At 39.6% G+C, this 24,716-nt stretch overlaps 1 protein-coding gene across 1 annotated transcript in view; it reads right to left on the bottom strand.

Annotated features, from left to right (window-relative positions):
* The window catches only part of PDE11A (phosphodiesterase 11A), a 419,647-nt gene that overhangs the window by 206,210 nt on the left and 188,721 nt on the right, over positions 1 to 24,716 (bottom strand). The window contains exon 5 of the mRNA XM_055572117.1: positions 21,058 to 21,122. Within this exon, the coding sequence (XP_055428092.1) occupies positions 21,058 to 21,122 (65 nt within the window). The remainder of the gene's footprint in view (positions 1 to 21,057; positions 21,123 to 24,716) is intronic.

Raw genomic sequence — 24,716 nt, 5'->3', positions numbered from 1 at the left:
AGAAGACAAAATATCTGAATAAAATAATCTTAATCATTAGACAGTGTCTGTATTGATGGTTTTGTTCTCAAAATCAGAGAGACTGATTTCCTTTAGGATTGACTGGTTTGATCTCCCTGCAGTCCAAGAGACTCTCAAGAGTCTTCTGCAGCACAATTCAAAGGCATCAATTCTTCTGCACTCAGCTTTCTTTACAATCCAACTCTCACATCCGTACATGACTACTAGAAAAACCATAGCTTTGACTATATGGACCTTTATCAGCAAAGTAATGTCTCTGCTTTTTAATATCTGCTGTCTAGGTTTTTCATAGCTTTTCTTCCAAGGAGCAAGCGTCTTTTAATTTCATGGCTGCAGTCACTGTCCAAAGTGATTTTGGAGCCAAAGAAATAAAAATCTGACACTGTTTCCAATTTTCTCCCTTCTATTAGCCATGAAGTGATGGGACTTGTCTTTCCTAGAGACTCCCAATACTTCACTCTTTCAAGGATGACCATTAGTTGGGCTGCTGCAAAATGCTGGAAAGTCATAAGTTAATCTTGAATGAAATGATCTATAAGGGTCTTTTCTTTTTTTCTGACAAAAGGGAATTGATACATGGGAACCCACCTATATACATATGGTCTCCTCAGCCCCTTCCCCTACCTGTACAGAATGAGATATAGACAGAAACTAAAGAGGTCCCTGGAGAAGGAAACGGCAACCCACTCCAGTGTTCTTGCCTGGAGAATCCCAGGAACGGGGGAGCCTGGTGGGCTGCCGTCTATGGGGTTGCACAGAGTCGGACACAACTGAAGCGACTTAGCAAAGAGGCCCCACCTTCAGGAAGCTCACAAGCAATGACAATGGATTGTGACGCCCTAAATGAAGATGTAAAGACATTATGGGAACAGAGAAAAGAAGGATCAGTTCTGTCTAGGCTGGGAATGATATTTGGGAACTACTTCACAAAGGAAGTTAGTATAAGCTGATCTTATAAGGAGGATAAGTAAGAGTCATCTGGCAGAGAAAGAAGGTAAAAGCAATTCAGACAAAACCACAACAGGACTAAAGCTTTAGAAGTGTGAGGTTTTCTGTACTGATGTAATGAATAGTAGAGCTAAAACTTAGACTAAATGGTAGAAGTGATGAATACGGCTCTAATAGAAGAGGCCAGCCTCTATATTGTGTGGTTCCATGCACAAACACAACCACATTTATACTCATGGTTCCCATACCCATGTCAGCAGCACATGTTCCCTCCATATGCATCTAAGCACTTTCTGGACATTTCCTTCTGGTTATCCACAGACACCTCAAATTTAACATTTGCAAGATTGAACCAACACACTCTCCTTGACGTGTTAACAATCATTAAAAAAAAAAAAAAAAACCTGTGACCATAGATCATTGGGCAAGGAACAGAAGTTTCAACATAGACACAATCTGTTTTCTTATTTTTGGGTCATGATTGATTATCAATTGCCCTCTGATAGGCTGAGTATTATCCAGTGAGGGTAGGATTCAGAGAGATGAAGAATCAGCAACACCAAGAACTCTTCGAGACAGAAATTTCTTTTTTATGCTTTGTAAACAAAAACTTATTTTTAATCTACATCTTGTACCTGGTACTAGTTTCCATCTTGCTCCATTGACCCGAGGTCAGTCTGAACTTTTGGTTCACAAAGAGAAATGCCCTTCCTTACTTTTTCTTCTCAAGTAAGCCTGTCTATCCCTGGGTCCTTCCTGAAGCTTTGAGCTGTGCAACATTATTTGAAGTTGTCTTTTAATTAGGAGATTAAGGAACTAAGTCAATATCAGTTGAACTCAAAGCTAGGACCCCAGCAGGAGAATCTCAAATGCCTAGATCTAGGACATTAACAATTTACTACTGCCCTCAGTATATCTTTGAAGGTTACCAAATAAGTCTTAGACATAAAAGGTAATGGGAGAGAACTTAATTAGCAAGCAGAACCAGCCTGTCAGTTGTTATACTGTGGTGGGAGAGGAAGATGCTCTAAGTTGCAGACCTTCCTGAATTTTATCATGACCTGAACTTGTTAATGGACTTGCCGTTATGGTCTATCTTGAGGACACTTCATTACACTTGTATTTCTCATTTTAGGCATTGTGTTATCAGAAATTAAGACATGGAAACCAAATAACACATTTTCTGTCCTTCATTTCCTCAAGTTGTACAATGGGAATGATGAGACTTACCACTCCAAGGAGTTGGTGTCATTTTGGGAAGCATCTTGCACCTCTCAGCTGGGTGTCAGACGGCATTACTGTGAGTAGTTGGCGTTTACAATTTAGTATCAGGTAGTGACAACTGCTTGGTTTCATAGCTGAGCAAATCTGGGTTTGGGGGGGATTATTTCTGTTTTTTGTTTTTCTTTGTATCTTGGCCCAACATTTCCTTGCTGTGAGATTACAGATCAAATTTTAATAACTCTGACTGTTAGTTTCCATAATAGAAATTAGGGGAAATACAGCCCATTTTACAGGGTTGTCTTGAGGATAATATAATATACAACAATAATATAATGTTGAATAATGCATAGCACATAGGAAGCTTTCACTATTAGTTCCTTGTAGCCCAAAGATTCTTCTTTTATTAAAAACACCAGGTGAGGTGTGGTCAGTTTAATTGCTTATCTACTGGTGCAGGAAAGATGTTACTGTTTATTGGCTGTGGCATTGTTGTCAGATTTGGAGAGGTGCTGAAGTAAAAATATGCTAGCTGGTAAAACTGTTGACAATAAAGGATAAGGTTAAAATTCTATCCATCTAGATGTGTCAAGTAGCCCTATCACATCTCTCTTTGGGGCTCCTGTGGGCACCTCCACCCATCTGCTCTGGATTGAGAGTATGCCTTCCCACAAGTCCTGTGCATATGTCTACACAGCAAGAAAGAAGTGGACTCAATGCGTTAAAATACTAACTAAGGCATGTTAAATGAGAGACCTGAAAAAATGAGAGAGTAAAGCATAAAAAAACCAATCATTAAGACTTCCAAGTTGCCATGATTCTGTTCACTGTGTGGCATCAATATAGGGCACAGCTGACAGGCTACTATTTTATGTTTGACCTCAGTACTTCTTCATGTGCCTTATTTTCATGAAATGTTTTTATAGCTTTCATCCTTCTCTGTGACAGTCTTACTAAATTGACAAGACCCCTGGCCCAAAATAAATAGGTAATGAGAAGGTCTGTCTTTCATTTAGTCTTCATATTCAAAGTCAGGAAAAAGAAAAAAAAACAACTAAAACATATTTGAGAGGTGAAAGCCAGATGTTTGGGAAATGTTTCCTTGAGTTTCCTAAGTTTTTTGGAAGACACAAAACCTTATTAGAAATGTTTCCTCTCCTTCACTGATGTTTGATTATTATAATTAGCATTATGCAAATGGGTGTAGACACATACATTACTACTGCCATGGAGGTTATTTATAAAATAGGGCTATATTTGGGGAGGAGGATTTGGGGCCATATGGCAGAAAGTAAAGAGGAACTAAAAAGCCTCTTGATGAAAGTGAAAGAGTAGAGTGAAAAAGTTGGCTTAAAGCTCAACATTCAGAAAACGAAGATCATGGCATCTGGTCCCATCACTTCATGGGAAATAGATGGGGAAACAGTGGAAACAGTGTCAGACTGTATTTTTCGGGGCTCCAAAATCACTGCAAATGGTGACTGCAGCCATGAAATTAAAAGGTGCTTACTCCTTGGAAGAAAAGTCATGACCAACCTAGACAACATATTAAAAAGCAGAGACATTACTTTGCCAACAAAGGTTCGTCTAGTCAAGGCTATGGTTTTTCCAGTAGTCATGTATGGATGTGAGAGTGGACTGTGAAGAAGGCTGAATGCTGGGGAATTGATGCATTTGAACTGTGGTGTTGGAGAAGACTCTTGAGAGTCCCTTGGACTGCGAGGAGTTCCAATCAGTCCATTCTGAAGGAGATCAGCCCTGGGTGTTCCTTGGAAAGAATGATGCTAAAGCTGAAACTCCAGTACTTTGGCCACCTCATGTGAAGAGTTGACTCATTGAGAAAGACTCTGATGCTGGGAGGGATTGGGGGCAGGAGGAGAAGGGGACGACAGAGGATGAGATGGCTGGATGGCATCACTGACTCCATGCACATGAGTCTGAGTGAACTCCGGGAGTTGGTGATGGACAGGGAGGCCTGGCGTGCTGCAATTCATGGGGTCGCAAAGAGTCGGACATGACTGAGTGACTGAACTGAACTGAACCGAAGCCCAGAAATATAAAAGTGATATTATCACTGCACAGTTCGGTTCAGTTGCTCAGTCGTGTCCAATTCTTTGTGACCCCATGAACCGCAGCACACCAGGCCTCCCTGTCCATCGCCAACTCCTGGAGTTTACTCAGACTCATGTCCTTTGAGTCGGTAATGCCATCCAACCATCTCATCCTCTGCCATCCCATTCTCCTCCTGCCTTCACACTTTCCCAGCATCAGGGTCTTTTCAAATGAGTCAGCTCTTTGCATGAGGTGGCCAAAGCATTGGAGTTTCAGCCTCAATATCAGTCTTTCCAATGAACAGCCAGGACTGATCTCCTTTAGGATGGACTGGTTGGATTTCCTTGCAGTCCAAGGGACTCTCAAGAATCTTCTCCAACACCACAGTTCAAAAGCATCAGATCAGGCATAATTTGTTCCAGTGTCAACATTCCATCCATATAACATTCTCTATATTTTGTGGGAAAAGGAGGTTGGATACAACTAGATGACTCTAACAATGGAGCTTCCTGATAAAAAAGCGGCCTTGGCACCAAGTGGGAGCCTCAGAGCTCAGTTGCTGGTACCTGGAAGACAGATCTACTGATCCACTTCTTTGCTAAACAATCAAAAGGGAGTTGGGCCATCTGGATCTTTTATTTTTCAACTAGCAACATTAAATATTGGCATAATAAGGTTCAGCAGCCCTGAATTTGCCAGACAATAGACAATCAAACAGAGAAGACAATGGCACCCCACTCCAGTACTCTTGCCTGGAAAATCCCATGGATGGAGGAGCCTGGTAGGCTGCAGTCCATGGGGTCGCGAAGAGTCGGACACGACTGAACAATTTAACCTTCACTTTTCACTTTCATGCATTGGAGAAGCAAATGGCAACCCACTCCAGTGTTCTTGCCTGGAGAATCCCAGGGATGGGGGAGCCTGGTGGGCTCCCATCTATGGGGTTGCACAGAGTTGAACACGATTGAAGCGACTTAGCAGCAGCAGCAGCAGCAGCAGACAATCAAAAAGAATGTCCTAAGGTTCTCATTTAAAGGAAGTTACACAACAACACAAATCTTACATTTCAAGATGACTGGTCATGGTGGTGATGGTGCTATTTTAATGTTTAATATTTTAAAGATTTTCTTCGTCCCTTGAAATTAGAATAAGTATCACATTTTTATTCCTACAAAACACCAATCACATGCTTCCTAGCAGAGGTACAGTCAAAGAAAGGAGATCCGTGAACAAAAAAGTAAAAGAGAATATATTCGTGATATACTATAGCAGTATTCTGTCTTACATCAATGTGTAAGTTTGTCTAACCTACTACTCTAGGTAATTGAGAAATTTCAAAGAAGGTAAGTAGAACAGAGAGACTTTCCAAATGGGTAAAGCCCACTAAAAATTTGTCCCTCCACAAAAGAATGAGAATACTAGCAAAAAATGGTCAAAATCAACTTTTTGAAAACTGTGGAAATTAAAGACAGGCTTACAAAAATCCAAAGAGTGTTCGTTCAAGAAAAACAGTTGAATCTCTATAAGGACAGCAAGTTGTGTGTTATTTAAACTTACCTTATTCTCATCTCCCTATCTCAAGCTCTGGGGTAGTGGTGAAAACCAACACTCATAATCATGCTAGCTGTGAAAACCAGTAGCCAAGGAGCCACTGGCAGAGGAAGAATGGGTTTGGAACTCCCCAAAAGTCACATCCCTAGAGAATTGTTATTATTTGACCTATTTGGCAGCTCCATGGAAACCTCCACTCATAAAGCTTTTCTTTATTGAGCTGACTTTGAGCTTGCTTACTAAGAACACCCTTTATCCCAAAGCATTTGTGAGGGGAAAAATGGCAGCAATTGTTTAATATCACAACTGCTTTAGGCAGAGAAACATTTACAGCTAACAAGAAGCTGACCAGAAAACCTAAAAGAAGAAGTATGGGAATAAGATATCACTAAGGAGATTTGAAAAGTTCTGACATGTTCCTGGAAATATAGAGTTGAATGTATGCTCAGAAAAGACCACAGAAGGTCCTAAACTCCCACCTCTGGTTGACCTTGAAATTCTGTGAAAGCAGAAAGTGAAAGCTAAGTAAACTTCCTGTCAGAGAATTGAAGGTACTCACACATGCACACAGATCCCCTCAGCAAGGCTGGAAGACTTATTGGTTCTTTTTTTTGTTTGTTTTGTTTTAAGGAAACCTCAACCCAGTCATTAGTTCACAACTGAGCTAACTAAGCAGAGAATTCAGTTGCCACACACAACAAAGATAGTTCATGAAAGTCAGTAAACAACAAATAGCAGAAACAACAATAACAGAAACAAATATAAACAACAGCAAAGCCTGGATGGAATGAGTGAAGAGCTGATATTATTTCCAGTTTTCATTTAAATTATTCAGTTTTAAACAGAGAGAGAGAGAGAGAGAAATAAAAAAAATAAACAGGAAAAAAGCAATCAACAGAAACTGCCTCGAGTAAGCCCAGATGTTGGATTTATCAGACAAAGACTTTAAATTGGCTAATATAAATGTGTTCAAAATACCAAAGGAAACCATACTCTGACCCGCCCAAAAAAAAGAGCCTATAGAAAAACATGAGAATAATGTCTCACCAAATATCAATAAAGAGATGGAAATCATAAAAAGGAACCAAATAAAAAATTCTGGAATTTAAAATTATAATGATTGAAATGAAAATTCACTAAGAGGGATCAACAGGAGGTGTGAGAAGCCAAAAGAATCATTTAACTTGAAGATAAGTTAATTGAAGATAGAGCATCTGGTCTGAGGAACAGAAAGAAAAAAGAATGAAAGAAAAGTCTTAGCAACTTTTAAGCATATAAACATATGCATAATGGAAGTCTCAGACAGAGAGGAGACAAGAAAAGGAGAAGAAAAGATATTTGAAGAAACATGGGAGAAAATATCACATATTTGACTAAAATAAACATTCAGTCAGTTCAGTTCAGTCGCTCAGTTGTGTCCGACTCTTTGCAACCCATGGACTGCAGCACTCCAGGCCTCCCTGTCCATTGCCAACTCCTGGAATTTACTCAAACTCATGTCCTTTGAGTCGGTAATGCCATCCAACCATCTCATCCTCTGTTGTCCCCTTCTCCTCAGGCCTTTAAACTTTCCCAGCATCAGGGTCTTTTCAAATGAGTCAGTTCTTCACGTCAGGTGGCCAAAGGATTGGAGTTTCAGCTTCAGCATCAGTCCTGAATATTCAGGACTGATCTCCTTTAGGATGGACTGGTTGGATTCCTTGCAGTCCAAGGGACTTTCAAGAGTCTTCTCCAACACCACAGTTCAAAAGCATCAATTCTTTGGTGCTCAGCTCTGTTTATAGTCCAGCTCTCAATCTATACATGACTACGGGAAAAACCATAGCCTTGACTAGATGGACTTTGTTGGCAAAGTAATGTCTCTGCTTTTCAATATGCTGTCTAGGTTGGTCATAACTTTTCTTCCAAGGACCAAGCGTCTTTTAATTTCATGGCTGCAGTCACCATCTACAGTGATTTTGGAGCCCAGAAAAATAAAGTCTGACACTGTTTCCACTGTTTCCCCATCTATTTGCCATGAGGTGATGGGACCAGATGCCATGATCTTCGTTTTCTGAATGTTGAGTTTTAAGCCAACTTTTTCACTCTCCTCTTTCACTTTCATCAAGAGGCTCTTTAGTTTTTCTTCGCTTTCTGCCATAAGGGTGGTATCATCTGCATATTTGAGGCTATTGATATTTCTCCCAGCAATCTTGATTCCAGCTTGTGCTTCTTCCAGCCCAGCGTTTCTCATGATGTACTCTGCATATAAGTTAAATAAGCGGGATGACAATATACAGCCATGAGGTACTCCTTTCCCTATTTGGAACCAGTCCGCTGTTCCGTGTCCAGTTCTAACTGTTGCTTCCTAACCTGCATACAGATTTCTCAAGAGGCAGGTCAGGTGGTCTGGTATTCCCATCTCTTTCAGAATTTTCCACAGTTTGCTGTGGTCCACACAGTCAAAGGCTTTGGCATAGTTAATAAAGCAGAAGTAGATGTTTTTCTGGAACTTTCTTGCTTTTTTGATGATCCAGTGGATGTTGACAATTTGATCTCTGGTTCCTCTGCCTTTTCTATAACCAGCTTGAACATCTCGAAGTTCATGGTTCATGTACTGTTGAAGCTTGGCTTGGAGAATTTTGAGCATTACTTTGCTAACATGTGAGATGAGTGCGATTGTGCAGTAGTTTGAGCATTCTTTGGCATTCTTTCTTTGGGTTGGAATAAAAATTATCTTTTCCAATCCTGTGGCCACTGCTGAGTTTTCCAAATTTGCTGGCATATTGAGTGCAGCACTTTCACAGCATCATCTTTCAGGATTTAAAATAGCTCAACTAAAATTCCAACACCTCTACTAGCCTTGTTCGTAGTGATGCTTCCTAAGGCCCACTTGACTTCACATTCCAGGATGTCTGGCTCTAGATGAGTGATACAACATCATGATTATCTGGGACATGAAGATCTTTTTTTGTATAGTTCTTCTGTGTATTCTTACCACCTCTTCTTAATATCTTCTGCTTCTGTTAAGTCCATACCATTTCTGTCTTATTTGTACCCATCTTTGCATGAAATATTCCCTTGGTATCTCTAATTTTCTTAAAGAGATCTCTAGTCTTTCCCATTCTATTACTTTCCTCTATTTCTTCGCACTGATCGCTGAGGAAGGCTTTCTTATCTCTCCTTGCTATTCTTTGGAACTCTGCATTCAAATGTGTATATCTTTCCTTTTCTCCTTTGCCTTTCACTTCTCTTCTATTCACAGCTATTTGTAATTCCTCCTCAGACAACCATTTTGCCTTTTTGCATTTCTTTTCCTTGGGGATGGTCTTGATTCTTGCCTCCTGTACAATGTCATGAACCTCCGTCCATAGTTCTCCAGGCACTCTATCAGATCTAATCTCTTGAACGTATTTCTCACTCCACTGTACAATTGCAAGGGATTTGATTTAGGTCATACCTGAATAGTCTAGTGGTTTTCCCTACTTTCTTCAATTTAAGTCTGAATTTGGCAATAAGGAGTTCATGATCTGAGCCACAGTCAGCTCCCGGTCTTGTTTTTGCTGACTGTATAGAGCTTCTCCATCTTTGGCTGTGAAGAATATATTCAATCTGATTTCAGTATTGACCAAAAGAAACATTAATCTCTACATTTAAGGATCTCAACAAAATCCAAGTAAGATAAACTCACAAGGATCCACACCTAGACATATCATTAACAGACTATTGAAAACTAATGGAAGCCAGAAGGCAGCTGAATGACATAGTCAATGTGCTCAAAGAAAAAGACCATTAAAGAAGAACTGTATGTCCAGCAAAATTATACTTTAAAAATAAAGGTGAGGTTGAGACATTTTCAAATAAACAAGAACTGAGAAGATTCATTACCAGCAGACGTGCCCTAGAAGAAATGCTAAAGGTTGTCATTCAGGCTGAAATTAAAGAACACTAGAGAGTAATCTGAACCCACATGAAGAAGTAAAGAGCACTGAAAAAAGTAACTCTATAGTAAACACAAAAGATAGCATAAGTGTATTTTTTGTTCATAAACTTTTTCCGCCCTCCTATCTCATTTAAAAGACAGCTGCATAATGAAACAATAGTAAAATTTTATTTAGGGGGTTATAATGTAAAAAATACAATTTGTAAGACAACAGTAACACAAGGGTTAGAACTATATGAGTAACTTTTCTTGTACTACAAAAATTAAGTTGGTATTAATCCAAATTAGACTGTTACAAGTTAAGATGTTAGTTGTAATCCCCAGGGCAATCACTAAGGAAATCATTGAAAAAATAATAAAAGAAATGACAAGATAATTTTAAATGGCACATTAAAAACTGTTTACTACGAATGAAGGCAGAAATGAAGAAACAGAGGGACAAAGAGACGTAAGACATGGAGAAAACAAACAACAAAAAAGGTAGATGTAAATTCTACTTTATAAGTAATCATTTTAAATATAAATGAATTAAACACCCCAAACAAAAGGCAAAGATTGGCAGAATAGATACAATAACATGAGCCCATATAACAACTACATGCTGTTTATTAGACATACTTTAGGTTCAAAGACACAAACAGGTTAAAAGTAAAAAGATGAAAATGTGTCTACCTCAAACAAATCCTCCCCAAGGTGCCTAATTTGAAGTACAATATGTATTTGAGTGAAAAGGCTGACTTAATGCTCCACATTAAAAAAACTAAGATCAGGGCATCTGGTCTCATCACTTCATGGCAAATAGAAGGGGAAAAAGATAGAAGCAGTGATGATTTTATTTTCTTGGGCTCCAAAATTACTGCAAACGGTGACTGCAGCCATGAAATTAAAAGACGCTTACTCCTTGGAAGGAACGCTATGACAAACCTAGACATCATATTGAAAAGCAAAGACATCACTTTGTCAACAAAGGTCCATATAGTCAAAGCTTTTTTTCTGGTAGTTTTTGGTTTTCTAGTAGTCATATACAGATGGTTTTTCTAGTAGTCATGTACAGATGTGAAAATTGGACCATAAAGAAGGCTGAGCACGGAAGAATTGATGCTTTTGAATTGTGCTGGAAAGTATTCTTGAGTCCCTTGGACAGCAAGGAGATCAAACCAGTCAATCCTAAAGGAAATCAGTCCTGAATACTCATTGGAAGGACGGATGCTGAAGCTGAAGCTCCAATACTTTGTCCACAGATGCAGAGAGCTGACTCACTGGAAAGACCCTGATGCAGGGAAAGATTGAAGGCAAGAGGAGAAGAGGGCAGCAGAGGATGAGATGGTTAGAGAGCATCACCAACTCAGTGGACATGAATTTCAGCAAACTCTGGGAGACAGTGAAGGACAGGGAAGCCTGGTGTTCTGCAGTCCATGGGGTTGCAAAGAGTTGGGCATGACTTAGTGACTGAACAACAACAACACAATGTATTTGAGTGAAGAAGTTCTGAAATGTTTGGGAAAAATCAGTTTCACACAACTCTTATATTTTAAAATAACCAGCATAGGCACTGATTGAGGCTACACACACTGCAAGTGTTAATCAAAAATGTCTTAAATGTCTAAAATTTTGTTGTGGGTCACAACAATATAGGAATAATGAAATTAATTCTGTGGGTTCAGACAGCAGGTGTTTTTTGTTGTTTTTTTTTTTAAAGAATAGACTAAATCAGAAGACACATACATAGTAAAGGTAAGTATAGTTTCAAGAAACATGTTTTAGATATATGTGTGTGTGCATTTGTGTATATATTTATATACATTAACTAGGTTTGGATGTAAAATGTTTACTTTCGCTGTAGGTTGCAATAAAAAAGGTTGAAATTCACAAGCTACGGGATACACAGTGAAATTGGCACAGTTAGGATTCACGGTAAAGCAACATTAGTATTAGCAACATTGTTCATGGTAGGAGCAGAATTTCTAATTCCCCAAAGCATCATCAGGATGGCATGCTTTTCAGTGGTAATGTCCAAGCAGGGATGAGTCACATCACACTTCCTGGAAGCACAAGCCCAGAATCATATTCAGAGTCCAGATAACTGCTAGAGATCACCTCACCTGGGCCAGGTTCATGTCAGAGTTATAAAATGTACAATATGACTGTAAGGTACAATCACAGTAAACTGTGATAAACAAAATCCTCATCATATGTAGTCTCTCCAGGCTAACACAGTCTATTCCAAGTTTATTCCTGAAAATGTCACTGCTGCTGGACAAAAACAAAGAACATCTCTAGGAGTCTTGTTTACAGATTCTTGACCCAAGGCTAGAGCTCATCCTATAGTTTCGTCTCATTATAGTCACATCTCATGGAAGTCAGTTCCTTCTCACCTCTCAAAAGATCAGATTTGGGCCATGGGGGCTGGAAGCCTAAAAGAATGAGTTACAGAGAAGTAAGGAGTGCTAGAAGGAAAAAGTTTGTTTACAGAACTAGATTCCACATAAAATTGAAAAGGAAAAGAAAAAAAAAATCAATAAGGCATTGAAACTTGAGTTTCAGTATTTTGACCCCAAAAATGCAATGCATAAAACTAATGTTGAGAAGAATCATAGGGCTATCCAATCTGAGAAATGAAATAAACCCTAAAAGTCTCCAAGATACTTCTTAAAATTGAGTTGTATCCTCAGGGGGTAGATGTAGATAAAGGATAGAAAAGCCACAAGAAAAACATGTGAAAGGGCCATACTATTTCACTGAATCTGCAATAAATCAATTGTAAAATGCACTGTTATTTTTGAACCACTGAAAGAAGACAAAAAAAATGCTGCAATGAGTCAATGTATTCTTTTCACTTAAAATATTAATATTTTCATCTTATTTTAGAGATCTTTTAGATTAGACATACATTTTATCATATGCCACTCTTGAAGGAAAATTTTAACTATGTAAGTTGATTATATATAGAAGGAAAACTTACGAGCAAAAGAAATTGATTAAGACATTTCTAAGCTTTCTTCAAATTCAGTGTCACTCTTCTGAATCACTTTTCAATACAGAGTCTTCGATGTTCACAGATATGAGCTTTGAGTCACCAGGATGCAGGCTTTTTTAGAAGAGTGCTCCACTATCACCTTTAGGACTCTCTTCTGAGCTGCCAATCCCTCCTGCAAGTTTCAATGCTGCCATTCTACTGAACTTAGTAAGAGGAATCATTGGCAGGTTTTTAGATAACTCCTTCCTCAAGTATCCTTTACTTGGTGTGTTGACAGAAATTGTTAGGGTTTGCTGTTGTCCAGCCATGCCACCAGCAATTCTTTTATTAGACTGTGCAGACACATGTTTGAAAGCTGTGTCAAGACCTAACATAACTTGGAAGTTCATGTAGGGCTGCTGGTCATGTGTTCCACAGGGCAGAAAAGACGTGCACACACACACAGCAACATCGAGTTCAATCTTATTCTTTTATGATATGGGGTTCAAACTCATACACTAATACTGCATTCATTTCTTATTTCTGCATAACAGACTATTACAAAATTAGCAGCTTAAAACAACACTCTTTTATTATCACATAATTCTTGGAGATCTGAAATTTATTATGGTGTTTGTCAGCTGGATTAACTGCTTAGGATCTCACAAGACCAAAATTACGGTGCTGACAGAACTTCATTCCCTTCGGGAGGTTCTGGGGAAGAATCAAGCTCATTCAGGTTGCTGGAAGAGTTCAATTTGCTGTAGCTGTAGCATGGAGGTCTTGATCTCCTTGACATGTGGTCCTGTGTATATTTAAGCCAGCAATATGTGTTGAATTCTGCTCATACTTCAAATTTCTCTGATTTCCGGGTCACTAAGAGTCGGACACAACTGAGCGACTTCACTTTCATTTTTCACTTTCATGCATTGCAGAAGGATATGGCAACACACTCCAGTGTTCTTGCCTGGAGAATCCCAGGGATGGGGGAGCCTGGTGGGCTGCCGTCTATGGGGTCGCACAGAGTCGGACACAACTGAAGCAACTTAGCAGCAGCAGCAACTTCCTTTTTAATCCTCAACTGGGAGAAAGCTCTGTATTTAAGTGTTTGTGATTACATTGTATCCACCTAGCTAATCCCTGAATAATCTCCCTAGTTTAACATCAACTGATTAACCACCTTAGTTACATCTGCAAAGTCTCTTTGGCTATGTAATGTAACATATTCATGAATATGACAAGAGCGGGTGAAGGTCATGGGGGCCCAAATTCTGTCTACCACCTTTAGTTTGACTTTGTTATTTAAAGTTAAACATGGTGGCAAGTGTTATCCATCTGATGTTATCATGGCCTCATGCTGAAATGCTGCACTTTGATTACACTGGACCCATCCAGATAATTCAGGAAATCCCCCCATCTCAAGATTCTTAGTCATATCTGCAAAGTCCCTTTTGCCAAGTAATATTCACAGATTCCACATATTCAGATCTGGATATCTTTGAGGGGGGGCATTACTCTGCCTACCGTACATACACCTTTGTCTTTTCAAAGAATGCTTTAGCTCTCCACCCTCCAGGCTGACCTGCATGCTGACAGGCTCATTAAACAGAAAGCCTTGCCTTTTAACTGCTCTGAGATTGCTAGTTTTACTTTCCTCTTCCCCTTCCAGTTGTACTAAATGAAAAATATAGTAAGAAGATTAAATTTTCTTTAAAAAAGATTGCTTCCCATTGAAGTAAATTATTTTCCCTTCAACTGCCTTACTCTCCAAATGCTGAAGTGGTTACAGAACCTGGGCTTTAAATAATAATTATTTCCACTATATTCTATTAAATGATTAAGTGAAAATATCCTTTTAGTCAGTTGTTACCTTCTAGAAATTATAGACATTTAATTAAAAAAAAAAAAAATTCTTCAAGTAGCAGTGCTGAGGAAGTGCAATTTCCAAAGTGTCCATATTTATACTTAGGTGATAAATCAGTAAAATCTGGCCAAATATATTTTATACTAAATAAAAATTTCTAATTCTTAAGATGTTCATGAATGTTCATTCCTACTTTCAGGTACATATGATAATTCAGACTACCTATTTCCATTGAGGGCAGAAAGAGGTTCATTAAAGCTTGAATAAGAGATTCAAGAAAGTTTATTCAGGCCGATTCACTAAATATTATTAAGTCAGGCTTCACAGGAGAGGTCCTAAAGTGAGATCTGAGGTGGGGGAGGGTCAAATAGATCAGAAAAGATCTTAATTTTTTTGGTAAAGTCAGTATTGAAAGTTAGTATTCATAAACACAGAAGGTTGGAATAATAAATGCATCAACAATATTATATTCTGTAAAAGAGAGGCACATGTCCTTTCTAATTTGTTATGATTCTGAAAAAACCAGAAAACCGTGCTCCATTCTTAAGAAATACTAGAATAAGAAGGACTCAAGCAAGCTGGGGCATATCCATAGGAAAATCAAAAAAGTGGTGAAGAGTCTGGGACCATGAAATATGAAAATAGTCTAAAAATAGCAGTTGCTGACCTGGAAAAGGTAAGTACAGTGGATCTGTGCAGTCTTTCAGGACTGAACCACTGCCAAGTGGGTAAGGCACTAGATTTAATCCTTGGTGGCTTTAGCTTGCCATTCTCTGGTCCTTCCATACTACTGCCCAGATGATTTTTCAAGACAAATCTTAATATGTCACTCACTACCTGCTTACTCTCTCTCCCATGAGTAAGCAGGCATGTAGTCAGGCTCCAGGACAATTAAGAGGGTCTGAGCAGCTGAGAAGGACCGGTAGTTCCCAAATCCCCATCAGATGGCATTCTGGGGAGCTGGATACCCTCAGGAGGAGCAAAGGGCCATCACCATCAATTACAATGATGCTCGTGACGACAGATCACAGCATTAAAGATCCTGAAACGCCATATTTTCTCTACCACCTAATTAAAGATCCTGAAACACTGCCATGTTTTCTCTCCCACTTCTCTGCTTCTGTCTACAATGTTTCCTTTCCCTGGGAGGTTGCCGTGTCACTAACTTCCCATCATCTTATAGGACCTAAGTGAAGTTCCACCGTGTCTGAAAGCTCTCCTTAAGGATCACCTTCCAGTTTTCCCCAGGTGAGTTGGGTGTCCCTTCCTCTACATTAAAGTGTCACCTAGTACAAACCTTTTCTTTAACAGGGAAACTCATTTTGTTACTTGTTAAATTAATTTTTATTAGAGTATAGTTACTTTAGAATGTAGTGTTAGTTTCTGCTGTACAACAAAGTGAATCAGTTATACATATAAAAAAAGTCAAAGTGTTAGTCATTCAGTTGTGTCTGACTCTTTGTGATCCCATGGATCCCATGGAGTCTGCCAGGCTCATCTGTCACTCACTCGGATAACACTCATCTACACTCATCTGTCACCCATGAGCTCATAGGATTTCTCAGGCAGGAATACTGGAGTGGGTAGCCATTCCCTTCTCCAAGAGATCTTCCCAACCCAGGGACTGAAGCCAGGTCTCCAGCATTGCAGGAAGATTCTTTACTGTCTGAGCTACCAGGCAAGCCCCAGTTATACATATACATAATTTTTGCAGAAAATATTGAATTGCTTTGCCATCAGGATTTACTTGATAGCAGGACATATGAGCTTAATCTGGGACATATCTCTACATGAGGGGGCATTTATCTGTACAAATTGACGTGCATGGAAGGAAAAGGCCTTCCTGGGACGAGGAGGTCTTAAGCCTCTGAGCCTGGTGGCAGAGATGGAAGAAAGGTGGAGAAATCAAAAGAACAACTTAGTGGCTGGCCCTTAGTTTGGGGACTCGGTCCTAAGCCTGATCCCATGGATTTGGTCCAAGTCCTATAGAGAAAGAAGGGCTGCAGATAAAAGCTTTAAGAACTAAAAGATTGGTTAAAAAAAAAAAAAAATATATATATATATATATATATATATATATATATATAGTACACACAGGACTGATTGAGGGCCAGACAGAAAACTATAACACATGGTAGGGAAAGTGACCCTTCTTCCCACTCGTGCCCTGATTACCCAGCCTTGTCTGGATCTGGAAAGGCCACCAGTGCATGTGAGACAATGCTGGGGAGCTGTGGTATGGCACTGGTGAGGGGTCCATGGGAATCTGGAGTGGGCCAGGAAGTCCATGCCAACAGGTTCCACTCTGCCATCTTTAGAAGAAAAGGACTTAGGGACACTTGAAGAAATGAAGAGTGAGCAACGAAAATTTTAAAAAACCTTGGGGATTCCCAGAGCTACTTCAAGAGTGGCTTTTGCAAAGGGCTTGGGTTCTTATGTTACAAGGGAGAAATGACCAAGCAGTCAAGTATAAATTATCACTGTTACTGTGACTTTACTTATAGCCATGGTCTGGAGGGCTGGTGAAATCTGGTTATGGTTATATTACATTCTTAACCTACTCCTACCCCCTTCATTGGCTTTGAGATCCATTGAGGGCAGAGACTGCTGATTTTAAAATAAATTCTCTGTAGTCCCATTACCTATTGGAGAATAGGTACTCACCATATAGCTGTTGAATGAAATGATGAAATTAACAAAGGGATAACTATCTCCAAAGGACAAATAGGTTGAAGTCACAGAAATCTGATTCAACATAAAAGGGCTTTCTAACAATTAGAACTCCCTATCAGTGGAAAAAGCCCATCATGACACAGTGAGAATCTTTTCACTAGAAGAGTCATCAAGAATGTCCCCAAAGAGAAACACATGGAGAGAGATGGATCAATCATTTCCAGCTCTCAAACTGCTTGGTATTAATTACATGGAGACCAAGAGGAGACTGGTCAAAACAAAAGAGTTACCCACATAAGACAGTAGGCAGAAATGGTGAGTCAGCAACAGAACTGGTTTTTTAAAAAGTCTTCAAGGACTGTCTATAAAAATCAGCAAGCTTTAAATCGGAGAATTAAATTAATTTAAATTAATTTATCAGAATTAAAATAGTGTCCTGAAACATTGTTGGATGAAACCCTAGACATTACCTTCAAGAGCTATCCTATCCTAACTCTGAACGATGTCCAGAGGACTAAGGTATCTAATGAACGTCATGTATAGTGAAGATGTTAAGTGATGAAAGGTTAAAGAAAAGATTTACAACACGTTGAGAGCAAGCTGTGATTTGTGGACTCACAGCCTGTTTCAATGGCTCTTCCATGGCCACTGGCAAAGTAAATGCTAGAGCCACTTGTCTTTATTCCTTTAACTTTCAATAAATGACCAAAGGATCCCACATCCACCAGAGGACAATTACTGGACAATGCAGGAAAGGTCTTCTGAGATAAATGGATATTCTACATAAAGGCCACAAATAGAATGATGGAGAATACTATCTCATAATGCCAAAGTTCAAAGGCACTTTTCAAATGTCTCTTTAAAAGAAAATCTGACCTTTCTTTCTTTCTTTTTTTATTATCAGAATTTTGCCGAGGGCAGTCTAGGCCTTGGGTCATTTCATTTTGACACAGAAGTACTCTCAGCCGTAAAAATAATGAAATACTTAACTCTGTAGTGACCATGAGGGCATATTTAGTATTTTTTTAAAAGAACAATATTAAAGTATTCGAATTTCAAAGGATATCTTTCCCCTTCACATATGAGAGAGAGAGCCTGTATGAATTGGTACTTAGCCAAAGGAGTAAGTATGAGTAGAACATTTACATTTCTGTAAAATGTTACAGAAAACCCCAAACATTTTGGCCAACCCAATGTTTCATGCTACTTTGCATGAAATTTTTAGGGAAATGAATACACCACGAGTAACCTTATGTCTAAATCTTTTTTAGGTATAGATTAGCTGACCTTAAACATGGATGTGAACATATATTGTCCTGAAAACAAAAACCTCTTCCAGAAGGTCTTTTGCTTCCCATTTTAAGGTATAATTTATAAACAGTAAAATTTATGCTTTTTAAGTGCATAGTACTGCGAGTTTTCACAAATGCAACTATACAACTGCCACCACAAGTAAGACAGAATGGTTCCTTCACAACCCCAAATTTCCCTGTACCCCCTCGTAGTAAACCCTTCTCTCCACCTCCATACCCTGGCAAGTCCTGATCTGCTTTCTGCTCCTATAATTCTGCTTTTTCAAGAATGCTCTATAGACATTTCTCTGGCAGTCCAGTAGTTAAGACACCATGCTTCCACCAACGGGGCATGGGTTTGAACCCTTGTGGGTCAGGAAACTAAGATCCTGCATGCCTTGAGATGTGGCCAAAAATAGGAAAAAAGAATATAAATGGAATTATAAATGGACTCTTTAATTAAATTTTATACATTTGATAAAAGTGAAGCAGCTGAAGTGCCCATTTTAATGTACTGATTTCTATTTTCTGAATTAAAGGCAATAATAGATATATAAAATAAAATTACCCATAATAATTACATCTTGAAACAGGTATTACCTAGGGAACCTTTTGAATATGTAGATGGATCTTTAGGGATTCACTTTCAGCATATGGAATCAAAATTGTTCATGTGGGTCCTGAAATTTTAGTCTTTATTCAGTTCTCCAGGTTTGATTCTGATTGAGCCAGCCAGATTTGGGCAACATTAATCCAGCAGACATTCACTCTATATAGACCATGTGTGGCAGTGGGATCAAAATTCAGAGGTTGAGAGGGTCTTAGATGATCTTGCTCTGAGGTATAACTACCATTCACTGGCTGCATGACCTTGAACAAGTCATATAAATGCACCGAACCTTGGTTTTCTCTGTCATGCATGAGGAATGATGCCTGCTTCATCGAGTTGTTTGGCAGGATTCAATGTTTATAAAGTATTTAGAATAGTACGTGGCACACTCGGCCCTGAATGAATGGAAATAGCTTATCTAGCTGATATTATCATCACTGGTGTTGTCATCATTATCATGCTTTATTTGTCTTTCTGCATATTTTTGCATTTTGGTCAATTTCACTTTTTTTTTTTCTTTTTAGCACTTCTTCTAGAGCTGACCAAAATAAAAAGAATCAATATTTTTTGTAGCAGCTAAACTATTATTGAGGGTAATGCAAAGCTAACAGAAAGCTCACTGATTGTCCCCAACCCTTACTTTTACCCTGCTAGAGCCTCAAAGATACCAACGGAGACAAAACATGAACTACTGGAAGCTCTTACTCTTTTCCCGGGGGGTTAATGGTCAAACACAAGCAAAAAAAAAGGGAGAAAGATAAACAAAGGATCTAAATAAGGCAGAAAAAAAAGTTATCTATGTAGTTAGGGAATATCTAAAATCTACTTTATTCATTAGCAGTTTTACAAATGTATCAGTTCAGTTCAGTTCAGTTCAGTCGCTCAGTCGTGTCCGACTCTTTGCGACGCCATGAATCGCAGCATGATAGGCCTCCCTGTCCATCACCAACTCCTGGAGTTCACTGAGACTCACGTTCATCGAGTCAGTGATGCCATCCAGCCATCTCATCCTCTGTCATCCCCTTCTCCTCCTGCCCCCAATCCCTCCCAGCATCAGAGTCTTTTCCAATGAGTCAACTCTTTGCATGAGGTGGCCAAAGTACTGGAGTTTCAGCTTTAGCAACATTCCTTTCAAAGAAATTCCAGGGCTGATCTCCTTCAGAATGGACTGGATGGATCTCCTTGTAGTCTAAGGGACTCTCAAGAGTCTTCTCCAACACCACAGTTCAAAAGCATCAATTCTTCGGCGCTCAGCTTTCTTCACAGTCCAACTCTCACATCCATACATGACCACAGGAAAAAACATAGCCTTGACTAGATGGACCTTTGTTGGCAAAGTAATGTCTATGCTTTTCAATATGCTATCTAGGTTGGTCATAACTTTCCTTCCAAGGAGTAAGTGTCTTTTAATTTCATGGCTGCAATCACCATCTGCAGTGATTTTGGAGCTCAGAAAAACAAAATCAGCTACTGTTTCCCCATCTATTTTTATGTGTGCTGCTGCTGCTGCTGCTAAGTTGCTTCAGTCGTGTCCGACTCTATGAGACCCCACAGACAGCAGCCCACCAGGCTCCACCATCCCTGGGATTCTCCAGGCAAGAACACTGGAGTGGGTTGCCATTTCCTTCTCCAATGCATGAAAGTGAAAAGTGAAAGTGAAGTCGCTCAGTCACGTCTGACTCTTAGTGACCCCATGGATTGCAGCCTATCAGGCTCCTCTATCCATGGGATTTTCCAGGCAAGAGTACTGGAGTGGGTTGCCATCACCTTCTCCGATTTTTATGTGTAGTTTTTATTTAAACTCTGAAATACAGAAAAGTGGTGATATTTGGCTTCACCTGCTGATCTGAAGAAAGAACAACTCCTGTCCTCAGAAATTATGCAATGCTGTCAACGCCAAGGATCGAGGGTGAGGATTAAAGACCAAACTGAAACTCACGAGCCTACCTGTTCTCAGTGTCAGCACTGCACTTTGGGGACATCAATTCAAAGGACTTGGTAAACTTCACCACCTGCCGCACAGAAAGACAATACATCTCAGTCAATTAAAGCTTTCTCACAGTTTAAAATAATCCAATAAACATTTTTCATCTCTATAATGACTATTACAATAATTGGAGATTAAAGACAGATTTTCAGTGGAGAAATCCTGAGGGACAAGAGAAAATTCTATCCTACATTTTGTAACTTATTTCTTACATGGCACATATTGCTAAAGTCTAAATATATTTCTAAATGTGCATATACTAATATAATTACAATAAGGTGTAAAAATCCTGTGGTGGTCAGGCAAAGGGACATCTTGTTTGAAATAATTTTTTCCCTGCCCTTTTAGCAACCCAGTTCACCATCCATGGAGGACCTGGACAAAATATGTTTCAAAAGGTTGCCCTCCATCAACTCCAGGCTCCTAAAGTTGCCTTCCCTGGTTGTTCTCAGGTGAGTTTTATTTTGCCACCTGCAAAAGGTAACTTTAAAAAAGACACTTTCTTCAAAGATCATGCCTAGTGTGGATACTTCCTCCCTCCTCTGTCTAGTGAAACCAGCATGATTGGTGCAAGAGCCTGATTAAGACCTATTACAATGACAAAATTTATGAGCACAGAAAATGCAGAGGCAGTGTTTCTTATCATTAGCTAATACTGAATCTTTCCTATTACTTTACTAGCGTGTGAGATGAGTGAAATTGTGTGGTAGTTTGAGCATTCTTTGGCATTGCCTTTCTTTGGGATTGGAATGAAAACTGACCTTTTCCAGTCCTGCAGCCACTGCTGAGTTTTCCAAATTTGCTGGCATATTGAGTGCAGCACTTTCACAGCATCATCTTTCAGGGTTTGAAATAGCTCAACTAGAATTCCATCACCCCCACTAGCTTTGTTCATAGTGATGCTTTCTAAGGCCCACTTGACTTCACATTCCAGGATGTCTGGTTCTAAGTGAGTGATCACACTATCATGATTATCTGGGTTGTGAAGATCTTTTTTGTACAGTTCTTCTGTGTATTCTTGCCACCTCTTCTTAATATCTTCTGCTTCTGTTAGGTCCATACCATTTCTGTCCTTTATTGAGCCCATCTTTGCATGAAATGTTCCCTTGGTATCTCCAATTCTCCTGAAAAGATCTCTAGTCTTTCCCATTCTGTTGTTTTCCTCTATTTCTTTGCATTGATTGCTGAGGAAGGCTTTCTTACCTCTTCTTGCTATTCTTTGGAACTCTGCATTCAGATGCTTATATCTTTCCTTTTCTCCTTTGCTTTTCGCTTCTCTTCTTTTCACAGCTATTTGTAAGGCCTCCCCAGACAGCCATTTTGGTTTTTTGCATTTCTTTTCCATGGGGATGGTCCTGATCCCTGTCTCCTGTACAATGTCACGAACCTCCGTACATAGTTCGTCAGGCACTCTGTCTATCAGATCTAGTCCCTTAAATCTATTTCTCACTTCCACTGTATAATCATAAGGAATTTGATTTAGGTCATACCTAAATGGTCTAGTGGTTTTCCCTACTTTCTTCAATTTAAGTCTGAATTTGGCAATAAGGGGTTCATGATCTGAGCCACAGTCAGCTCCTGGTCTTGTTTTTGCTGATTGTATAGAGCTTCTCCATCTTTGGCTCCAAAGAATATAATCAATCTGATTTCGATGTTGACCATCTGGTGATGTCCATGTGTAGAGTCTTCTCTTGTGTTGTTGGAAGAGGGTGTTTGCTATGACCAGTGTGTTCTCTTGGCAAAACTCTATTAGCTTTTGTCCTGCTTCATTCTGTACTCCAAGGCCAAATTTGCCTGTTACCCCAGGTGTTTCTTGACTTCCTATTTTTGAATTCCAGTCCCCTATAATGAAAAGGACATCTTTTTTGGTGTTAGTTCTAAAAGGTCGGGCTTCCCTGGTGGCTCAGACAGTAAAGCGTCTGCCTGCAATGTGGGAGACCCGGGTTCGATTCCTGGGTCGGGAAGATCCCCTGGAGAAGGATTGGCAATCCACTCCAGCACTCTTGCCTGGAAAATCCCATGGACGGAGGAGCCTGATAGGCTACAGTCCATGGGGTCTCAAAGAGTCAGACACAACTGAGCGACTTCACTTTCTTTCTTTCTAAAAGGTCTTGTAGGTCTTCATAGAGCCATTCAACTTCAGCTTCTTCAACATTACTGGTTGGGGCATAGACTTGGATTACTGTGATATTGAATGGTTTGCCTTGGAAATGAACAGAGATCATGCAGTCATTTTTGAGACTGCATCCAAGTACTGCATTTCAGACTCTTTTGTTGACTATTATGGCTACTCACACACTAGTAAAGTAAGGCTGAAAATTCTCCAAGCCAGGCTCCAGCAATACGTGAACTGTGAACTTCCAGATGTTCAAGCTGGTTTTAGAAAAGGCAGAGGAATCAGAGATCAAATTACCAACATCCTCTGGATCATGGAAAAAGCAAGAGAGTTCCAAAGAAAGATCTATTTCTGCTTTATTGACTATGCCAAGCCTTTGACTGTGTGGATCACAATAAACTGTGGAAAACTCAGAAAGAGATGGGAATATCAGACCACCTGACCTACCTCTTGAGAAACCTATATGCAGGTCAGGAAGCAACAGTTAGAACTGGACATGGAACAACAGACTGGTTCCAAATAGGAAAAGGAGTACGTCAAGGCTGTATATTGTCACCCTGCTTATTTAACTTGTATGCAGAGTACATCATGAGAAATGCTGGTCTGGAAGAAGCAGTAGCTGGAATCAAGATTGTTGGGAGAAATATCAATAACCTCAGATATGCAGATGACACCACCCTTATGGCAGAAAGTGAAGAGGAACTAAAAAGCCTCTTGATGAAGGTGAAAGAAGAGAGTGAAAAAGTTGGCTTAAAGCTCAACATTCAGAAAACGAAGATCATGGCATCTGGTCCCATCACTTCATGGCTGATAGATGGGGAAACAGTAAAAACAGTGTCAGACTTTATCTTTTTGGGCTCCAAAATCACCGCAGATGGTGACTGCAGCCATGAAATTAAAAGACACTTACTCCTTGGAAGGAAAGTTATGACCAAACTAGATAGCATATTCAAAAGCACAGACATTACTTTGCCAACAAAGGTCCATCTCGTCAAGGCTATGGTTTTTCCAGTGGTCATGTATGGATGTGAGAGTTGGACTGTGAAGAAAGCTGAGCACCAAAGAATTGATGCTTTTGAACAGTGGTGGTGGAGAAGACTCTTGAGAGTCCCTTGGACTGCAAGGAGATCCAACCAGTCCATTCTAAAGGAGATCAGTCCTGGGTGTTCTTTGGAAGGACTGATGCCAAAGGTGAAACTCCAATACTTTGGCCACCTAATGGGAAGAGTTGACTCATTGGAAAAGACTCTGATGCAGGGAGGGATTGGGGGCAGGAGGAGAAGGGGATGACAGAGGATGAGATGGCTGGATGGCAAAACCGACTCGATGGACATGAATTTGGGTGAACTCTGGGAGTTGGTGATGGGTAGGGAGGGCTGGCATGCTGCATTTCATGTGGTCACAGGGAGTTGGACATGACTGAGCTACTGAACTGAACTGAACTGAATCTTTCCTATAAACCAGGCCCTACATCAGAAAGTTCTTTGATTACTTAATTTCCCT

Source organism: Bubalus kerabau, chromosome 3, assembly GCF_029407905.1.
Source record: "Bubalus kerabau isolate K-KA32 ecotype Philippines breed swamp buffalo chromosome 3, PCC_UOA_SB_1v2, whole genome shotgun sequence".
NCBI classification, from domain to species: domain Eukaryota; kingdom Metazoa; phylum Chordata; class Mammalia; order Artiodactyla; family Bovidae; genus Bubalus; species Bubalus kerabau.
The sequence above is the reverse complement of the archived record's forward strand: the minus strand, read 5'-3'. Positions and strand labels throughout refer to the sequence as shown.